General features: G+C 44.0%; 2 protein-coding genes across 3 annotated transcripts; one reads left to right on the plus strand and one right to left on the minus strand.

Annotated features, from left to right (window-relative positions):
• Nucleotides 1-53: 53 nt before the first annotated feature.
• LOC134460475 (keratin, type II cytoskeletal 8-like) lies at nt 54-9,307 on the minus strand. The gene is made up of 7 exons (XM_063212864.1): nt 9,239-9,307; nt 6,908-7,116; nt 5,188-5,248; nt 3,403-3,498; nt 2,617-2,781; nt 2,059-2,184; nt 54-278 (listed from the first exon to the last, which is right to left on the minus strand). The coding sequence occupies exons 2-7, from the start codon at nt 7,114-7,116 to the stop codon at nt 54-56; spliced, it is 882 nt and encodes a 293-aa protein (XP_063068934.1). The 5' UTR covers nt 9,239-9,307.
• A 374-nt stretch (nt 9,308-9,681) lies between these two features.
• Nucleotides 9,682-18,294, plus strand: zgc:92380 (uncharacterized protein LOC445086 homolog). 2 transcript variants are annotated; one of them, XM_063213453.1, is made up of 8 exons: nt 9,682-10,126; nt 10,369-10,451; nt 10,582-10,738; nt 11,795-11,959; nt 12,828-12,953; nt 15,322-15,572; nt 16,660-16,694; nt 17,596-18,294. In XM_063213453.1, the coding sequence occupies exons 1-8, from the start codon at nt 9,734-9,736 to the stop codon at nt 18,078-18,080; spliced, it is 1,695 nt and encodes a 564-aa protein (XP_063069523.1). In that variant the 5' UTR covers nt 9,682-9,733; the 3' UTR covers nt 18,081-18,294. The 2 variants fall into 2 exon arrangements, with proteins under 2 accessions (XP_063069523.1, XP_063069524.1); XM_063213454.1 differs by lacking the exon at nt 16,660-16,694 and having other exon boundaries at nt 17,596-17,711.
• The last annotated feature ends 153 nt before the right edge of the window (nt 18,295-18,447 follow it).

Genomic DNA, 18,447 nt, shown 5'->3' on the forward strand with positions numbered 1-18,447 from the left:
TTGAATTCAATTGAATTTAATTCAATTAAAACAATATAATTCTCCAGAACAGCTCACCTCATCTCCTCCCCTTCCAGGAGCTTCTTGTAGGTGGCTATCTCGATGTCCAGGCCCAGCTTGACGCTGAGCAGGTCCTGGTACTCGCGGAGGTGAAGGGCCATGGTCTGCTTCGTGTTCTTCAGAGCCTCCCGCAGCAGAGCGATCCTCTCCTGGGCCTCCTCCATGGTCAGCTTTCCCCTCTTCTCACATTCATTGATATCGCTCTGCAAATTGACTTTCTGAAAATATACCAAAAAAAAAAAAAAACATGAAGTCTGCCAGAACATGTGGTAGTTGTGCTTCACATTCATTATCAAACATCATAGTTGTTTTCCAATAATAATACTGTACATGGGTATGTTTTCATGGTCATCTTTAAAGCTGGCCATTGTTGAAAGTGTTGACTTCCAAATCTTCAGTTCATATACCTTGTTTGGAATGTTAGCACACCAGAGTTTGTGAAAATCCATCCCTTCAAAAGTCCACCACTTCAAAGGTTATTTCACAAACAAAAAGTAGTGACAGATGGATGAACGCACAGACTCAGAGACATGACAGAGACAGAGACATGTCCGTGAAGGACCAGAGAACAGTATGCTTTCAGCACATTCAGGATAAGGCATTACAAGATGCATAGTCATGCACAGACTAGCTAGGGACTAGCTAGGTGGTGCTAAAGCACCTGCCCCTTTGCCCTACTGGACAAAAAATGCCCTTTTTGGGAACTTTTTTTGTCACAATGTACTCTTTACCATGCTAATCTACAAATGCTTCACAATCAAATGCATGTGACAATACCAGAGATTCTTTAAGTATATAGAGATATGCCAACATAATAGCTTTCTATGGGCACCTAACGTGACCAGGTTCCGGTCTGCCTAAAGGGGCGTGTCATAATGCTCCTAGCATTGAATAGAACAGTCCTTAGTTCTGCCTAGGTCTGCCTAAAGGGGGATTTCCCCCCTCCCCCTTGCAATAATAGAACCCGGAAACAATGGGCCAATGGAACCTCTCTCTCTCTCTCTCTATTCTCTCTGACAATACCGCTCAGATATAAACTATAGCCTCTAGTAAAGGATGGGTTATGCTTTTTTTTTTTTTGCCTGACGCAGGCAAGTCAATGCAGTTAGTTTTGATTTTTGCTCCATTCTAGGTCTGTGTTATCCGTATCCGTCACAACGGTAGAGACAGCGAGATGATTGTTCAAACTGCCTTCAATACAATAAACAGTAAACTAGATGTGTCTGTTGTTTTGTAGCTGCACAGACTCAACGACAATAAAAATGAAAAATTATATATTTATGTCAAGTGCATTTTTGATTGCATTAGCAGCCACCGTGGTAGTTTGGAACAAAGAAGTGGCTCATTTGTTGAGAATAGGTCTCACGAAGCGGAACGTTTCCTCGGAAACACTGTTCAACTGTCCTGATATAACTTCAGTGTCGTAACTTGCAAGCGCACTTGTTGTCTTTGGATCGTGTAAATAAATGAAACTACAAAGCATGGGCAACTTATTTAATGAAGAGCTCACAGTCCTTAGCCCGATGAAGGTTAGAACAAGGAAGTAGCTTGTTGTTCTCGAGGACAGAGCAGGCTGGTAGAGAGAACCAATCACAGCACAACTGCGTGGCTGTCTGCATCATGACGCAGTGAAGTTGGTTTCAGAGCATAAATCGTCCTTAAAGGGACACTGTGTGAGATTTTTAGTTGTTTATTTCCAGAATTCATGCTGCCCATTCACTAATGTTACCTTTTTCATGAATACTTACCACCACCATCAAATTCCAAGTATTCATTATGACTGGAAAAAAATACATTTTTCATACATGAAAAGGGGGATCTTCTCCATGGTCCGCCATTTTGAATTTCAGTGTAGGTATCAGTGTACCTTTAAGGCAACCACCCGTTCGTTCCCCACCCCCTTGAGCAGCTGCCTCCTAAACTGCCTGTGCACGCCACTGATAAGATGCTCTTGTTGCTGCTCCTTACCCAGTGTCTGAGCTGAGAAGCGATGCTCACCTGTTTGCTGAGGATCTCCAACTCTGCCTTCAGCCTCTGGATCTGCCGGATGAGCTCAGCAATCTCGCTCTTCTGGTCTTTGACATCCTGCTCACGCTTACCAGCCTCTTGCATCATATCTTCCATCTAAACGCACAAAAGACCAGAAGTCAGAAACAAAACAAAAAAAATGACAATGGAATCTTGCTGTGCACATAATGAAAGGGTAAGGTCTCTCCTCATCAGTAATTAGTATGTTGAGAGTATTGCTGATGTTCCTCTCAAGAAATCCTCTGTCATAACAAGTGTCATTATGTCGTTTAATGTTTTTTTTAGGACATGCACAGTCTTTCACAAGACAATGACAGCTGGGTGACAGATTGACGGTGGGGGCTGGCCTGCCTGCCGTCTGCTTGGTGCACTGCTCTGTGTCTTCACAGGCTTGGGCGGCCAGGGCTTCGTTCTGGGCCTTCACTTTGTGAGCTGCCATTGATATTGAAGCAATAACTGCTCTGTCAATTCCTGCAGTGTTCCAGATCTCCGTGTGTGTGTAGCTCTATTTAGCTCCATCAGGCTAACCTTCTGTTGGTTGCACTGCTCTGCGTCTTCCCGGGCGCGGGCGGCCATGGCTTCGTACTGGGCCTTGACTTTGTCCAGGATGTCCTTCATGTCCAGCTCTGGAGGCTTCTCCATCTCCAGCACCACAGTGGCATTCTGGATCATAGACTCCAGCTCCTTGATTTCCTATGTAAATAGTAAAAAAAGGAAATGGTAAAAAAAAGAATATATATAATTATATTTATATTTTATAACACATATAGTGACTCACTCATTTGAATGGGAATAACAAAAGTGCTCGCGTGGAGCAGTTGTGGTCTTGGTTCAGGGAGTAGGTTATTAGGATCAGAGTGTTGCAGGTTCATGTCCGTATGTGTACTTGTCCCTATATCCCCATCCATGACTAAAGAACCCTTGAGCAAGGCACTTAACCAAAAATTCTAAACGGTCCCCTTATCTAACTGTGTGTCGGTCCTTTGGCATCAAATAAAGTAAATGCAATGTAATGTAATGTAATGCAATGCAATAACTGCAAGTTCATGGCTGGATTGGCCATAGGGCATACAGGGCATTTGCCCGGTGGACTGTTGATGATTTTGGCCTGGTCCTCCCCTCAATGCAGTGACCTATCAGTCCTCATGCCGCTACAGCAGACCTCTCTGAGTCAGATTTACAAATTCAATCATGTTGGTTGTCATGGTCAAAATAGCTTGTAATGGACGCCCCTGTCCAGCCCTGCGTAAGTTGCTGTAGACTACACAAAATCGTCAGGTAAGTGTTAAGTAATGTTTCTTTGAGGACTCTAACCTCCTGGTAGCCCCTCTTGAGGAAGTCCACTTCCCCCTGCAGTTCCTCCAGTTCCAGTTCCAGTGCGATCTTCTGCAGGAACCCATCATCCACCACCTTAAAATCAATCAATCAATCAATCAATCAATCAATCAATCAACCAATCAATCAATCAATCAATCAATCAATCAATCAATCAATCAATCAATCAATCAATAAAACAATCAATCAATCAATCAATCAATATTATTTATATAGGACATTATCATACATAACAATCATCTGCAGGAACCCATCGTCCACCACCTTAAAACGCAAATTTTACCCATTTTCATGTGGACCAGGTCTGTCAAATTTGGCCCGTGAGATCATTCAAAATGTGTATTACAGTTGGCCCACATACATCATCAATACGAGTGAGCCCAGACTAGTGACATCTCATATACAAACTCATAGTGACACTCATATACAACAGAATATGTGCATTGCGGGAACGTTTGATCTGTCATATATGATGGGAATGAGTCATTTTACATGCATGCATGCACAAGAGTTCAGCGGCCCACAACTTTGTCCCATATTTTGACTTTGGCCCACTGTAAATTCGACTTTGAGACCCCTGGCAACAAAATCTGTATACAATAAGTTATGTCTGGATGTAATACGGGCACAAAAATACGGTCTTTGTCAAAATTCAAAATTCAAACGTTTTCATCTCTGCCAGTGGGGGAATAAATATGCAGCATTGGCTTGTCTTAAAAGAGAAAATTCTCTCATTTTCATGTAGACATGTATAGGTCTCCTTAAATGGAAAGCTGGCTTCAATGTCTGTCTATTTCCGACCTGGACATCCTGTCTTAAACCATTTATATTGTGAAAGTATATAAATATAAGATAAGTAATGTTTCCACAAATGTATGTGATGCATGAACACAAAAAAATGGGAATGCTGGGGGTGGAATTTGTGTCAGCTAAAGGCACGTTTTCATCTCTGCCAGTGAGGGTGTAAATACACAACATTGACTTGTTTGGACTATTAGCAGCCAACACTGTAAACAAGCCAGTTTGTGGCTGCTTGCATAAACACATTGCTTTGACCACGTTTTGTCTCACTTTGATCCTGACATGCGGCAGTGCCATTTTCTCAAGTGCTAGATGATGTTTTCTGACGTTTTCAGCAAAAATGTGAAGCACGTTAAGATGCTACAAACATCCTAAGTTCTGTCATCCTCAGGGGTTAAAGGTCAGGGCACTCTCTTCGCAATAGGACTTGAGCAATAAAGCTGAGTGTTGAAAATGACTGAAACTGTCCTTTAAATTACAAAACCCATTTTACTTGTTTGACTAGAAACAGCGGAAGGCGGACACCATCATAAATGAACACACCATCATGAAAGCCCTCAGAATTTGACATACGATGCGAACGGTTTGCAGGCGGCAAAAAATGTGGCGGCTCCTGTGTTTTGGTGGGAGTGGGTGTTACTCGAGGTGTGTGGTGGTGGTATAGCAAGTTAAGAACAGGTGTTCCTCGTTACACGGCGACTAGTCAGCTTTGTTTGGTGCTCCAGTAATGACAGTTTCAGGTCTGCGGCGTCTTTTGTCTACAGGAAGTTAATTAGAAGCTGGCAAACGCTCCCAATTTTTCGGGTTTCTTCAGACAAGGACCAAATTGATTTGGGGGGGGGGGGGGTGGCGGGGTTGTACATAGTATGTGTAAGGACTCAACAATGGTGATACTGAAATTTGCATGTTAAAAGGAATCTCATGTATGTGTCCAAATTATATGCCCGGGGACAGTCCACATACCTTCTTGTTGATTACAAAGTCATTTTCCGCTTCTGCCTTCTTCTGGACCTCCTCCTCGTACCTTAAGGATAGAGTGTGTGAGAAACACCCCTGTGAATTTGAAAAAGGCTGCTTTGTCGAAATGAGCTACCAGTTACAGAGCCACCCAATCCCCCGCCCCACGCCCCCCTCTTTAAGGATAGTTCAAAAGCATTGACTGTGTGAGATGCCCCCTGTTCTGTTGAAATAGGCTGCTGCCTTGTCAAAATGAGCTACCAGTAACAGACCACCAACCCCAATCTATAATCCTCACCCTGACCCCTGACCCCTGGCTCTGACCCAGGAGTGGTTTGTAGCTCAGCACGACAGATAGACCATATGGACACGACCAGCGGTGTAGTCTACTTTTTTGAAGTGGGTATACTGTATATTCCAGCATTTTTTGAAGTGGGTATACTGTATATATTTATGCCATTCTAAATAATGGATCAATCAATTTTAAGTCGGTATACTGAAGCCCCTAAAATTTAGAAGTTGGTATACTCTGTATACCTGCGTTCTACGTAGACTACACACCACTGGACATGACACCAGCACAGTGACTGACAGTTTTTGGAAATTAGCTGTGATTCCTTCCCACTGACCGACTTCAGAATTTTTGGCCATGGGCTGTTATTGGACAGTTCCAAGCTCCCCGCATCCCTGCTCATTAAATAAGAAACCCATACTATGGTTTACATTACATGCCTTTATGTTCTCGTAAAGCCACTGACCACACGTTAATACTGTATATACATCCTGTTTACTGAGGCACAGCTACACTAGCTGTGGGCTGCGGGAAGAAAATGACCCTAAAACGGCCCTCAGACAGCTTAGGACTTGAACAGCAACAGACTCAGTTGTCCCTGAAGCCTTTGCCCTCAACCTCAGCTCTGAGCAGCCCCTGGCTAACGCCCCAAACGCCTTAAAAGCCCTCAAACTAGAACTTGTTTGGACAGTCATGGACTCCTTACTTCCTGCAGTGTTCAGCCTCTTCCCCAGGTTCTGAATAGCTTCTGCACATGATAACCCCATAGCCTCTTGCAATGGCCACACAGTAAAAGTACTTTGTTAATTCAGCACTTATATACAGTAATGTACTGTATTTTGTCCAGAGGTGTCAAAAGTAAAAGTAAAAAGAAACAAAAAAGTAACAGTTTCTTTCCAACACAGGTAACTTTTCAGAGTGAAAAGTAGACCTGTGTGATTGTCTTACAATCAGCTGCCAACTCTGCGCCCGTTGGATCAAGTTTGTGTTTGGTTCTTGTATAGGTTTTTGGTGTAACAACACAGTCTATCTACCTCATTAGCTACAATGGAGTTAATGGTGTAAACGCTATGTCATATCATGTGCTAGTGTTGTACTTACACCATGAATTTACTTTAACTTTTACGTTTACTTTTGACACCTCTTGGTCCCAGGCCAGGGCACTTTCTAAATGTGGAATTAGCACCGATATTTTTTTTTACTGTGCATAAAAGCCCTCAGCCTAGATTCCTAGAACTTGTTTGCAGAACTGTAAAAGTAGAAGTACTCTCACTGATGTAATTCACATGAGTGGAATGTTATAGGATGGTTTCAACTTTGTAACATCATACTACTAGTGCGGTAATTACATCTGCAAGAGTACTTCTACTTCTACTTCTACTTCATAAAACTCTGCTCGTTTGGACAGTCGGTCTGTCGGTCACACAGACTCACTTCTCCCTGGAGCGCTCCACGTCGTCCTCAGCCCTGACCAGCTCCTGCTGCAGCTTGGCGTTGTCCAGTGCCAGGCCCTCCACCTGCCTCTTCAGCCCGCTCCTCAGCTCCTCCACCAGCTCGTCGATGTTGGCCTTGTACGGCGGCTTCTCCTGCAGGAGGTTGAGGCGCGTCTCCAGGGCCTTGTTCTGGTCCTGCAGACCACGCATCTGTGGATGGATGGCAGATATTTCCAGTTACATCACATTACATCACATTACATTACATTGCATTTGGCAGGCGCTTTTAACTTCCAATCAAGGGCATAATCATAGCCAACATCCCATTCCCTAGCTGAGGGATGTCAAACTCAGGCCCGGGGGCCAAATTTGGCCCACGGAGCCATTTTATGTGGCCCACGAAATCATTTCAAATGTGTATTACAGTTGGCCCACATACACCATAGCTGTGTAGTGTATTAAGATTTGAACATGAAAATGCGTATATCACAGGAATATGAGTGGGCCCGGGCCATGGAAACAGCTCACACTCTAATGCAACAGAATATGTGCAGGTACATTTGAACTATATGGGAATCTGTTTAAACATGAATTTAAAGATGAGCAATTTTAGTTCATTTTCTTAAAAAAAAAAAAAAAAAAAAAGTTGAGTTTGGCCGCGACTTCGCTCCAGATTTTTGATTTTGGCCCTAGGTCAATTTGAGTTTGACACCCCTGCCCTAGCTGATACAAAGATATTTCCACTTTACATTACATTACATTGCATTTGGCAGACACTTTTTAAACAAAGCAACTTACAATCGAGGACATAATCATAGCCAGCATCCCAAGCAGATACAAAGTTCACAGGAAATATACAGAACAACAAGTGCACATGCTAAGATGGGTTAGGGTTTTTTTTTTTTTTTTTACAGTACATTAGCGCAGGGTTAAGTAGAGTACACACACGTACCGATCATATCAATTGTGGGTCATACTTTACATTGGTTGTATGATATACAGGTAACCACTGTACCGTCTTTGGTTGTAGGCATTGCCTTTTGACCTCACAGGTCACATTTAGACAGCGCACCAAGAAAAAGGACACGTTTACAGCGCACATCTTTGGCCAGATACGTAATGCTGTCACATTTCAATCACACATCAATCTATGGCAGAATTTGGCAGATACGCATGTTCACATTTAGATAACACAGCTATGACATAAGATGCTGCCACACTAAACACACACACCTATGACTAGATTATAGCCACCTATCACATTCCAATCACACATGCAACCTATGCTGGACATAAACACCACATTTAGAAACACAGTTGTTGGGTGAAACATGTGTTCTCTGTTGCAAAACAAGTTCACAATATCTACTTGCAATACAGAACACTGTAATTTCATCAGGTTCAGAAGACTACAATTACACATGCTGAAGTTCAGAGGAAATAAGTATAGTAGAGTAGAGTAGAGTGAAGGGACTGTGAGGTCAAAAGTCAATGACCACAACCTAAAGAGGGCACAGCGGTTACCTCGTTGTGCAGAGTTTTTGGGTACAGAATTTTCATAAAATGCAGTGAGAATTGAATAAACTGTGTGATACATTTAGTGTCTTTCTACCCTCTGCGCTTTGATTCATATTCTAAAAGAGGTAAAGACATGTTTATTTCACCCACTCTATAGTATACGAAAATAATTTTTGCTGGAAAATATTACTTCTACACTTTAAGAAATATTCTGTCTTCGTTTTTGGTCAAGAAATATCTATTTTATGATAAGCTTTAAACCTTACCTTGTCAATCAGTCCAACCAATTTGTCATTTAATCCCATAATACCCCCATTGCTCTGAGGAGAGGGAGCTGCCTCTGTCTTAGTGGTGGCCATGCTGCAGAATTGTTGTCAGGTCAGTAAAGTTTGAGAGTCAGAGTGTTTTTAAAGGCTGTCATGCCCCACCTCTACTGAATAATGCAACAGCTTAGGACCCGACCAGGTGTGTCGACAGATGTGCAGCCTCCCCTCTCAAGGTGACCTCACAGATGTGGGCCTAATCTCTGGCCTAGTCCACAATAGTCCACTAGAGGGAGTCTGAACACCGAAAATTGAAAATGGACAGCTCCATCAACAGGTCAGTTGTCACGGCTGCTGCCTGCACTAGCGCTGCTTTTTCAAGTTTGGCTACAAACCGTGACCGTACTCAACGTAGCCTACTTCAGCCAGGTGATGTTGATGCTTATGATGTTCATGCTGTTACATCCCTGGTCATTATAATAATTAACTGCTAAAGTGTGATTGATAATAGCTCAACTCGATTTAGACAACTTAGGCACTTTCTTTCTTACCCGTTGTAGGCTTTTGTTGACATTTGGGGTTTGTCTGTGTGCATTGTCACGGTTAGACTTCTCAGTGAGCATCACCAATTGTTAGCCTACTTGCGAATTGTGATAGTAGGCTAGATGAAGCAAGGATTACTTTTCTACACCTGAGTAGCCTGTAACACACTAAATTTAAATTAGGCCTAGCACCACACAACATTTCTTTTTCAGTCTAAATAACACTGTGCAGCCTATCGACTAGGCTACAACTATCCGATTCATTGAATTTAATTGAAAGAAAAGAATAGCCCCAAGGGCTAGTAGTGAAAGCTTTCTGTCGTTACACATTTGCCCCTTTAAAATGCCGTAGGCTGCGCAACCAATCAGCTTCCACAAAGAAAGCGATGCGCAATGGCACTCCGGGGCACTACTATAAATAGGACCACCCTTTATTCTTTACCTGCACAGGTGTGAACGTCAGGTTGAGTGTGTCATCTGCTCATATCTCGAAGCAGCTTCAACATGTCCTTCATCTCGAGATCCAGAGCTGCTCCGCGGAATTTCTCCAGTTCCAGCGCCTCCGGCAGCCCTGGACCGCGCAGGGGCATGTCCAGTGCGGCCAGTGTGTTCGGAGGAGCCGGGGGCATTGGCTCCCGCATCTCCGTCTCCAACGTCCGGAACATCTCCAACATGATGCGCCCTTACGTGCAGGTGGATAACATGATGCCGAATGAGAAAGAAACAATGAAGGGTCTCAACGACCGTCTTGCCGGATACCTATCCAAGGTGCGCTCGCTGGAGGATTCCAACAGAAAATTGGAAGAGAAAATTCAAGAGGTGTTGGCGACGAGAGGCGCAGGCACTGAGAGGGACTGGAGCAAGTATGAGCTGCCAATGGCTGACTTGAAGGATCAGGTAAAGTTAGATTTCGGTATCATTTTGGTTTCTGTGGAATATTTTGTTTAGTGTGTGTGTGTATGTTTTTTTATCCTGTCTGTCAACAATATAAACTGAAAACATTTATCACAAAGTATTACAAAGTACTCTTTGAGACTTTTGAATTCAAATCACATCATCAGCAGCCATATCTAAGTTTTTATCATATACAGTAAATCACATCATATTTTCCCCTTTCTTTTGTTTTTCTCTCACTAAAGCTCAGGGACATGGCTATGGAGAATGCAAGACTCCTGCTGCAGATTGACAATGCCAGACTGGCAGCCGATGACTTCAAAGTAAAGTTAGTAAATGAATCCCTGTTTATTGTATTTTTTTATTATTCCGTATGAACAAAGTACACTTCCTTGATGAATCTTACAAAGGAACTGCATTTCCCAAACATTTCCACATGAATATTGTCTACTGCACAGATATGAGACTGAGCAGAACCTGCGCCAGGGCGTGGAGCAGGACATCTGCGGCTTGCGCAAGCTCATCGATGACACACACCTGAACCGCATGCAGCTGGAGAGCCAGATCGAGGCTTTGAGGGATGAACTGATCACACTCAGGAAGAATCATGAGGAGGTAGGCCTACCCATAGGGCCTATAGATGTTTTTTTGTTGTTTGTAAACACGGTTTTGTGAGGAGGGGCAAGACACTGGCAGCCAACCATGTGAGCTAATTTTTTGACCGACAGCAGAGTTGTGCGCAGCTAGTTTCGCGCAGTCAGGAGAAAACAAAATTTAGAACCCATGTATACTACAAAGCAGGTTCAGGACTCCAGGCTCTTCTATGAGATGATTGACCTCTTAACTGTAGCCTAGGGGCCCCAAGCCATCTTAATATGGCCCTGGGAAAACTAGAATAGAATAGAAGAGAATAGAACACAAGACAAGACAAGGCAAGAAAAGAGAAGAGGAAAGAAAGCATATTTACATGTGCAATGGCATGTAATTGAGATGTAATGGGATGTAATGAGATGTCATTTCTTTTCAAAAAAGCAGGGTTTTTTTTTATTACCATCTAATAACAGCATTATAATCAATGGCATAGAGACAAGGATGACTTCCTTGCACCTTACATCTCTGCAATCAAAGTTCCTTCCATCACCCTCAGACCTAGCCAGGTCGCGCCCTCCTAGTGACGCAACACCTTCAGCGCTTCTAGTCAGGCCAGGAGCAATACAAATATCGTTCCTGAGCTCCGGAAAAATCAGGAACTCCTCCCAGTTTGTTCGGGAAGCAAACAACCAGTAGCAAACTAAGGGAGGTGGGTCAACCATACAGTCATGTTAATTGTTATGCTGTTGGTCAGACCGAGTCTCGAAGAGATTTGAAAGTCGATGATAATCAGGCTCATGTCAGACCCTCCACTTTGCCTCTTTGGTCTAACCAGAGATTCTTTAAGTATATAGAGATATGCCAACATAATAGGTTTCTATGGGCACCTAACGTGACCAGGTTCCGGTCTGCCTAAAGGGGCGTGTCATAATGCTCCTAGAATGAATAGAACAGTCCTTAGGTCTGCCTAAAGGGGGATTTCCCCCCCTCCCCCTTGCGACAGTAGAACCCGGAAACAATGGGCCAATGGAACCTCTCTCTCTCTACTCTCTCTGGTCTAACTGGGTTTCCTTCTCTCAGGATGTGGACGACCTCAAGGCCCAGATCAAAGACTCAAATGTCTCGGTGGAAATGGGCAACCACAAGGGTGAAGATCTGAACGAGACCATCGACAAGATCCGCAAGGACTACGAGAAAGCTGCCAAGAAGAGTAAGGAGGACACAGAGGCCTGGTATCAATCTAAGGTGAGTAGAGTAGAGAAGAGTAGAGTAGAGAAGAGTATCATGTATTGATCCCAGGGGGAAATTATGGTGTCAAGTAGCATACATATACATAAATACAGAAGACATAAAACACTAGACATTACACACATCCTGCTTACACTTGTATTAACCATGTATAGCTCACACACACACACACACACACACACACACACACACACACACACACACACACACACACACACACACACACACACACACACACACACACACACACACACACACACACACACACACACACACACACATATGCCTTAGCTGAGCGGCGCATAGCAGCCCAAGACAAGGTGACCAAGACAAGACAGGTCAGTTCAACGGGGGGAGAATTTCACGATTACTCTACAGCCGCACTACCCCCAATCACACTTTCTTGCCAGAAACCTCATAAGTGTGAAGCCTCATAGTGCGTACTGCTTTACCAGTGGAACGCTGTGCTATTCAGTGAAATGTCTATATCGCAATAGTGCTAAGTATTTCGTAATTCATTATGACTTGGTCATCGTCATTCTGGTAACAGCAAGCTTATAACAAGAGCTATGTCTTAACACATGGAGGATGATTCCATAATAACTGTACACCACTCATAACTTCACCACACCCACATGTAATGACCCATATAAATGTTGATTGAGGTTCAGCCATGGCTCAATCGGCTGGGCACTGGACTGCTACGCCGGCGACCCGAGTTCGATTCCGGCCCGAGACCATTTGCAGAACATTCCCTCTCTCTTTTCCTGTCCCTCTATAACTTTCGTATCACAATAAAGGCTTAAAAATCCCAAAAACGATATGTACATAAAATAAATAAATTCTTGATGATTTTTTGTTGCAGTTTGACAACATCAACAAGGAGGTGAGCCAGAACACTGAGGCGTTGCAGACGGGTAAAAGTGAGCTGAATGACCTGCGCAGGCTGAAGCAGTCCCTGGAGATCGACCTGCAGGCTGTGCACAACATGGTACGGTAGTGTGTACTGTGCTGTATGTACGCACCTCTCTCTCACTCACACACACCCACTCTTGTCTTCCTCGGCATACTGTGCTGCATGGTACTGTGTCTGTGTGTAACCGTACACCTCCTTCTTTCACACCAACCAATTCACCCATTTAATTTTTCCCATAGGCTATTGCATGGCACTGTAGTGTGTATACCTCCCTTCCACACACCCACTCATGCCTACCTCAGCCCACGGTGCATGGTGCTGTGTATAAAGTATATCCTTCTCACACACCCACCCATGTCTGCTGCCATGCCATATACATAGCTCATATTGCATGGGACTGTGTGTAGTGTACATACAGTACCTCCTTCTCACACAGCCACGGTCTGCCATAGCCAGAGCCACTGACAGCTTTGGCTGGGCCCAGGACAAAATCATCCGAAAGCCCCACCTCTCAATACATACAATGTAATGGAGACCCAATTCCAGTCCTCCACTGTCCCTGGGCCCGGGATAACCGACCCCTCACTACTGCAGGGCAGCATTATAGGAGTATAGGTAGTGTGGGCCCTATAATGACTTTTGCAGGTCGTACGGGGGGCCCTATCAGGGTTTTGCCCTGGGGTCCTGTGTGCAATTGTTCCACCACTGTCTCACACACACCCACTCATGATTGCCTTAGCCCATACTCCATGGTACTGTGGGTGTGACTGTGCGTATGCCTCTCAGACCCACCCATGTCTTCCTAAACCGTAACTCATGTTGCTATGTGTATATACAGTACCTCTCTCTCTCACACACCCACCTATGTCTGCCTTGGCCCATACCTGCCTTTGATACTAATCCTTCCAACCCACAAAGGAATTCCCTGTGTGTGTGTGTGAGTGAACAAAATGTTCTGCAGGCTGCCGTTGCTCAACACTTTTTCATTATTGTCTGGCAGCCAGCTCAGTTTTTGCACAACTACTGTATTAATTAACATTGAGCACTCAGTATGTTGCAATGATAAAAAAAACAAGTCATCAACAAAAGAAAACTTGTTTGTATTCTGGATTACTTATCACTATTATTGCTCCCTATTGTCTGTGTTGCATGAACGAGAAAAAGAAACTGTCTGCACGCTTGCATAGTTCCTATAATGTTTCTTGGATGATATTGGCAATTTTTCTTCCTACTAGAGTTGCCTTTCTCTAATGAAGACCCAGGTGGGTTGAAATGATGCCAGCTCGATTTAAATGCACGTTTTGTTAAGTTCGAGAGAAGCGTAATGAAATTTGGCATGCCTTATTTACCACTTGCATTCTGTTCTCCACTCAACTGTCATTCTCCTGAATTCAGTGCGAAAAGATAGGCACGCCTATTTAACCAGCTGCATCTCATTCTCCGCTCTGCCGTCATTCTGTGGAATTTCAGTGCACAGAAAACGGAACACCCCTTAATTAACTATCCAGCATTTATTCTCCACTCAGAAATGTTCTTTCTTGCTCGCACCCACCACCTCCCCGTTGGCCTCCTTTACGGCGCTGTTCTATCGATTCGTTAAGCATCTAGCCCTAGCTTCCTCTCAGATCACCTCACTCCATTGCTCTCCAACCACCATCTACTGGGGGGTGTCCACTCAAAGTTCACACATACAGGTATTTGCGGGTGCAGATACTCCCGAGCTCGAGAATGTTTGCTGCATAGACATTTCTCGGGCGTGGCAGTACTTCAGCACCACGGCCAGCGCTCTTGCCCAATACGCCACGTAATCTCTCAGCTTCTTGAGTGCAGTGGTCCCTGCAAACCCCGTGAAGCACTTTCAGGATCAGTCCACTGCTTGGACAGCCACTCTCCTCCGAGAACGGCACGACCACGAGAGGTCCGTTCTCCAGCGAGAACGAAGATGTATGCATACATGCTTATCCCAATTTCAGAGAGTGAACTAATGAATTACAGATTGTGCAGCTATACTTCAGATATAAAATTGTGTTTTTACTTGCATCTTGCCTCACTGAACAAAGATACACACACATTTACACATCCTGTCTTGTGTGTGGGGGTCAGTGACGTTTCAGGTGTAGCACATGTCAAGCCGGTGCAACGACACCCAGTGCCACTACGTATGGATTTTTGTTTGTTTGTTTTTAGTGAACTATCTTCAGAGGCATATTCATTGCTGCATATCAACCACCAATTGCTAAATAATTTATGTGCATTAAATACCATTACTCCACTTGACGTCTGATCCTAAAAAAGTCTTTCACCCGTATATCTCTTATTCACAATGGAAATAAGTCTTGGGACATGTATCTATCTCTCCCTTTCAATGTATGGTTATTGTTACTATACAATGTTTTTACATCTAATACACTAAATAAATTAATTCATTCATTCATCAATCCAGAACCGCTCTCTGGAGGACACTCTGGACGACACGCAGAACCGCACGGCCCAGGAGATCAACCAGTACAACAAGATCATCCTGGGCCTGGAGAACGAGCTGGGCCAGGTGCGCGCGCAGGTGGAGCGGCAGGGGCTGGAGTACCAGAGCCTCCTCAACCTCAAGATGAAGCTGGAGGCCGAGATCGCCACCTACCACGGCCTCCTGGAGGGAGAGGTGCCCGACCACCACGACAACAGGCCCGACGATGACAAGTAAGGCCTAAGGCCATGCACAAGCACGCACAGACATCTCAACAACTGCCCGGAAGCAGCTGCAACTTCAAGAGTTAAGGGGTGTCAAACTGAAATTGACTAAAATCAAAATCTGGAACAAAGTCACAGGCTGAACTCAATGTTTATTTTGAGGTTTTTGTGCATGCACTTAATAGGCTATTCATAATTAAATTACACACACACTCTTTTCCATCATTTGTGGTGGTTCAAATGTGCCAACACATGTTGCGTTGCGTATGAGTGTGAGCTGTTTCATTGGCCTGGGCCCACTCATCTTCCTGTGACACACCACATTTCATGTTCAAGTCTTGTTATGCTACACATGAAAGGTGTATATGGGCCAACTGTAATACACATTTGAAATTATCTGATGGGCCGAATAAAATGACTCTGCAAGTCAGATTTGGCCTCCGGGCCTAAGTTTGACACCCCTGTTCTAAGTATTATATTACATTACTTTTAACCGACTCATTTATCTTAGTGACATACTTAGTTACATGGTAATGGTTATGTCCTGGAGCAATGTGGGCATAGGTGAGTGGTTCAAGGGTTCTTCAACCGTGGATTATACAGAATTTTAACCTGCAATCCTCAGATTCGAAGACCAACACCCTAACTGTCAAGCCATGACAAAACACATTATTATTCAACACTGAACATGCTATCACCAGTTAAACCACAAAGCCTTGGTTTTGGCACATTTTTTTTACTCATTCTTAAGTTGTGAAATATTTCCTTGTAAGGTAAAGGCCTGAGGATGAGGATAAGAGAGAGAGGTTTGTATGTGCATGTTTCTGTGATTACTCATTACACACGATTTTCCCAGAAAGCCTTTCACACCACAGTGGTGTGCAAAAAACAAGTGGACGTCTTCATGGAAAGTGCTAAGGTAAGGGCTTCACTTGGGCCCTGGCGTGTCACAGCAAGTAAGCAGCCTTCTGTGATAACGCACTCTTAGCAACCCTATCTCCTGACCCGTTCTCTTGTACCTCTACTGTGCAGTCTGACAGTTTGTCATCCCTCTTTTCTTCCTACTTTCTCTCACTTCTCTGTATTCCTTCCACAGAGTGGGTTTTTCTTTAGATCAGGCATTGAACGCTGGTAAGTATTACTGAGTCACACAAGAAAGTGACACAAGTTTAGCAGTTCCTATCTCTGTCTGTCACTGTGTCTAACACACACTTGGCATGCCACAAACAAAGCCAATCACTTCACTTGCTTCCTTGTTACTAACTTTCATCACCACCTCTCTTCTGGTAGATGGATCTCTATAATGTCCGTAAATCTGCATGCTTATTGATTATAATCTTTCATGGGTACTTTCATTGTTTGATTTAATGTGCTTTAAGTAGTACCAAAGAAATTTGCATAAGGTGTGCTTCATTAAAGTGGTGCTCTGATTTATGTGATTTATGAGTGGCAGACTCATTGACATGCACTCTTGAAAGATCTGCAAGAAACAAAACACATTTTGATTATAAACCAGCATCAACTTGCCTCTGTGCAGAAGTCACGTAGTCAACATAATTGATATGCTTGGAAGATAACAGAAAAAGAAAAACAAAGGCGCAGAATGTTCCCTGCCAGAGACACGTTTCTTTCACAGAGTGCAAGCCAACAGAATGGAATGGCGCAATAAAGGAAACTGGCTTTCAAAATGCAGTATGCATATCACATGGGTGATATCATGACTATCCGGCTCATTGACTGGATGAGGGTGAAGGGAGACTGCAGAATGTGTTTTTTTTACCCAAGCCCGTATTGCACAATAATAACGATACTTCTTGTTTGCTTCTGGCCCCTATACTACAAAGCTGGTTCAGGATAAGTTAAGGTTTCGTTAAGAGGTAAATCATCTAAAAGAAGAGCCCGGAGTCCTCATTTTCTTATGAAAAGCTCTTGTATTAGATGATTTATCTCTTAACTTAACCTTTACTTATCCTGAACCAGCTTTGTAGTATAGGCCCCTGATCTAAGACATTGCTTATTGTTTTTTTTGCAGCGCCTCCTCCGGCAAGTCTTAAGAAGAGGGTTCTCATCATCAACCAGGAGGTGTTGGACGGGGAGGTGGTGTCTCAGACAGCGCACCAGAGCATGTCTGCCAATAACACACAGGCACATCGGGAATACCAACGCCAAGAGGAAGAGGAAAAGAAGGTACAACAACATATGACCACACCAATAAGCACAAGTCCAGCTAAGGAGGAGAACGGAGGAGAGGAGGAGGAGGAGGAGAGCGACAGAGCAGCGCAGCTGGCTGAGGAGGAGAACGGAGGAGAGGAGGAGAGCGACGCAGCAGCGCAGCTGGCTGAGGAGGTGGAGGAGCATGGATGCGTCATAGAACCATGTGACATAGAGCCACCTGTAGAGGAAGAAGAGCAATACAACACGGAGCCATGTCAAATGTCACCTATGGACGGGGAGGAGGAAGAATACAACGCTGAGGAGGACGAGCCTGCGGCAGAGGTGGAGGAACAGGAGGAATAGGGGGAACACCTTGTCAACACCTGGCCAGCCCCACCCTATATAAGTTTGCATTCCTCGTCCTCCCCATACCGTGACATGCCCTCCACTCCTCTGCTCCGGAGCCGTGCCTAATCCCTTCCCATACCGTTCCTCCCATGTGTCTGGGAACTCACCAAAACCCACTACTACCACTCTGCCTGTAAACCCCAGAGGCAATAAAAGTGCCTTAATTCTATGCAAACTTTGAAGTTTGTCTTTATTAGTGTGTGTGTGTGTATACATGTATTTGTATACAACCAGGGTGGGCCAGATATGGGACACATTTTATATGTTGAGCTGAAGTTAAGAAAGAACAGTTCTTTGCCAAAATGCTATACATGCATGATTT

The sequence above is a fragment of the Engraulis encrasicolus genome, chromosome 13 (assembly GCF_034702125.1).
Source record: "Engraulis encrasicolus isolate BLACKSEA-1 chromosome 13, IST_EnEncr_1.0, whole genome shotgun sequence".
Taxonomy (NCBI): domain Eukaryota; kingdom Metazoa; phylum Chordata; class Actinopteri; order Clupeiformes; family Engraulidae; genus Engraulis; species Engraulis encrasicolus.

Excerpts from the sequence above, each read along its gene's own strand:
- zgc:92380 (XM_063213453.1), top strand. The coding sequence starts at position 9,734 with ATGTCCTTCATCTCGAGATCCAGAGCTGCTCCGCGGAATTTCTCCAGT. Across the intron at positions 10,452-10,581 it reads GCCGATGACTTCAAAGTAAA|ATATGAGACTGAGCAGAACC; the intron begins GTTAGTAAATGA and ends TCTACTGCACAG. Across the intron at positions 12,954-15,321 it reads TGCAGGCTGTGCACAACATG|AACCGCTCTCTGGAGGACAC; the intron begins GTACGGTAGTGT and ends TCATCAATCCAG.
- LOC134460475 (XM_063212864.1), bottom strand. The coding sequence starts at position 7,116 with ATGCGTGGTCTGCAGGACCAGAACAAGGCCCTGGAGACGCGCCTCAAC. Across the intron at positions 2,782-3,402 it reads TCAAGAGGGGCTACCAGGAG|GAAATCAAGGAGCTGGAGTC; the intron begins GTTAGAGTCCTC and ends CTATTTACATAG. Across the intron at positions 279-2,058 it reads TGGAGATCCTCAGCAAACAG|AAAGTCAATTTGCAGAGCGA; the intron begins GTGAGCATCGCT and ends GTATATTTTCAG.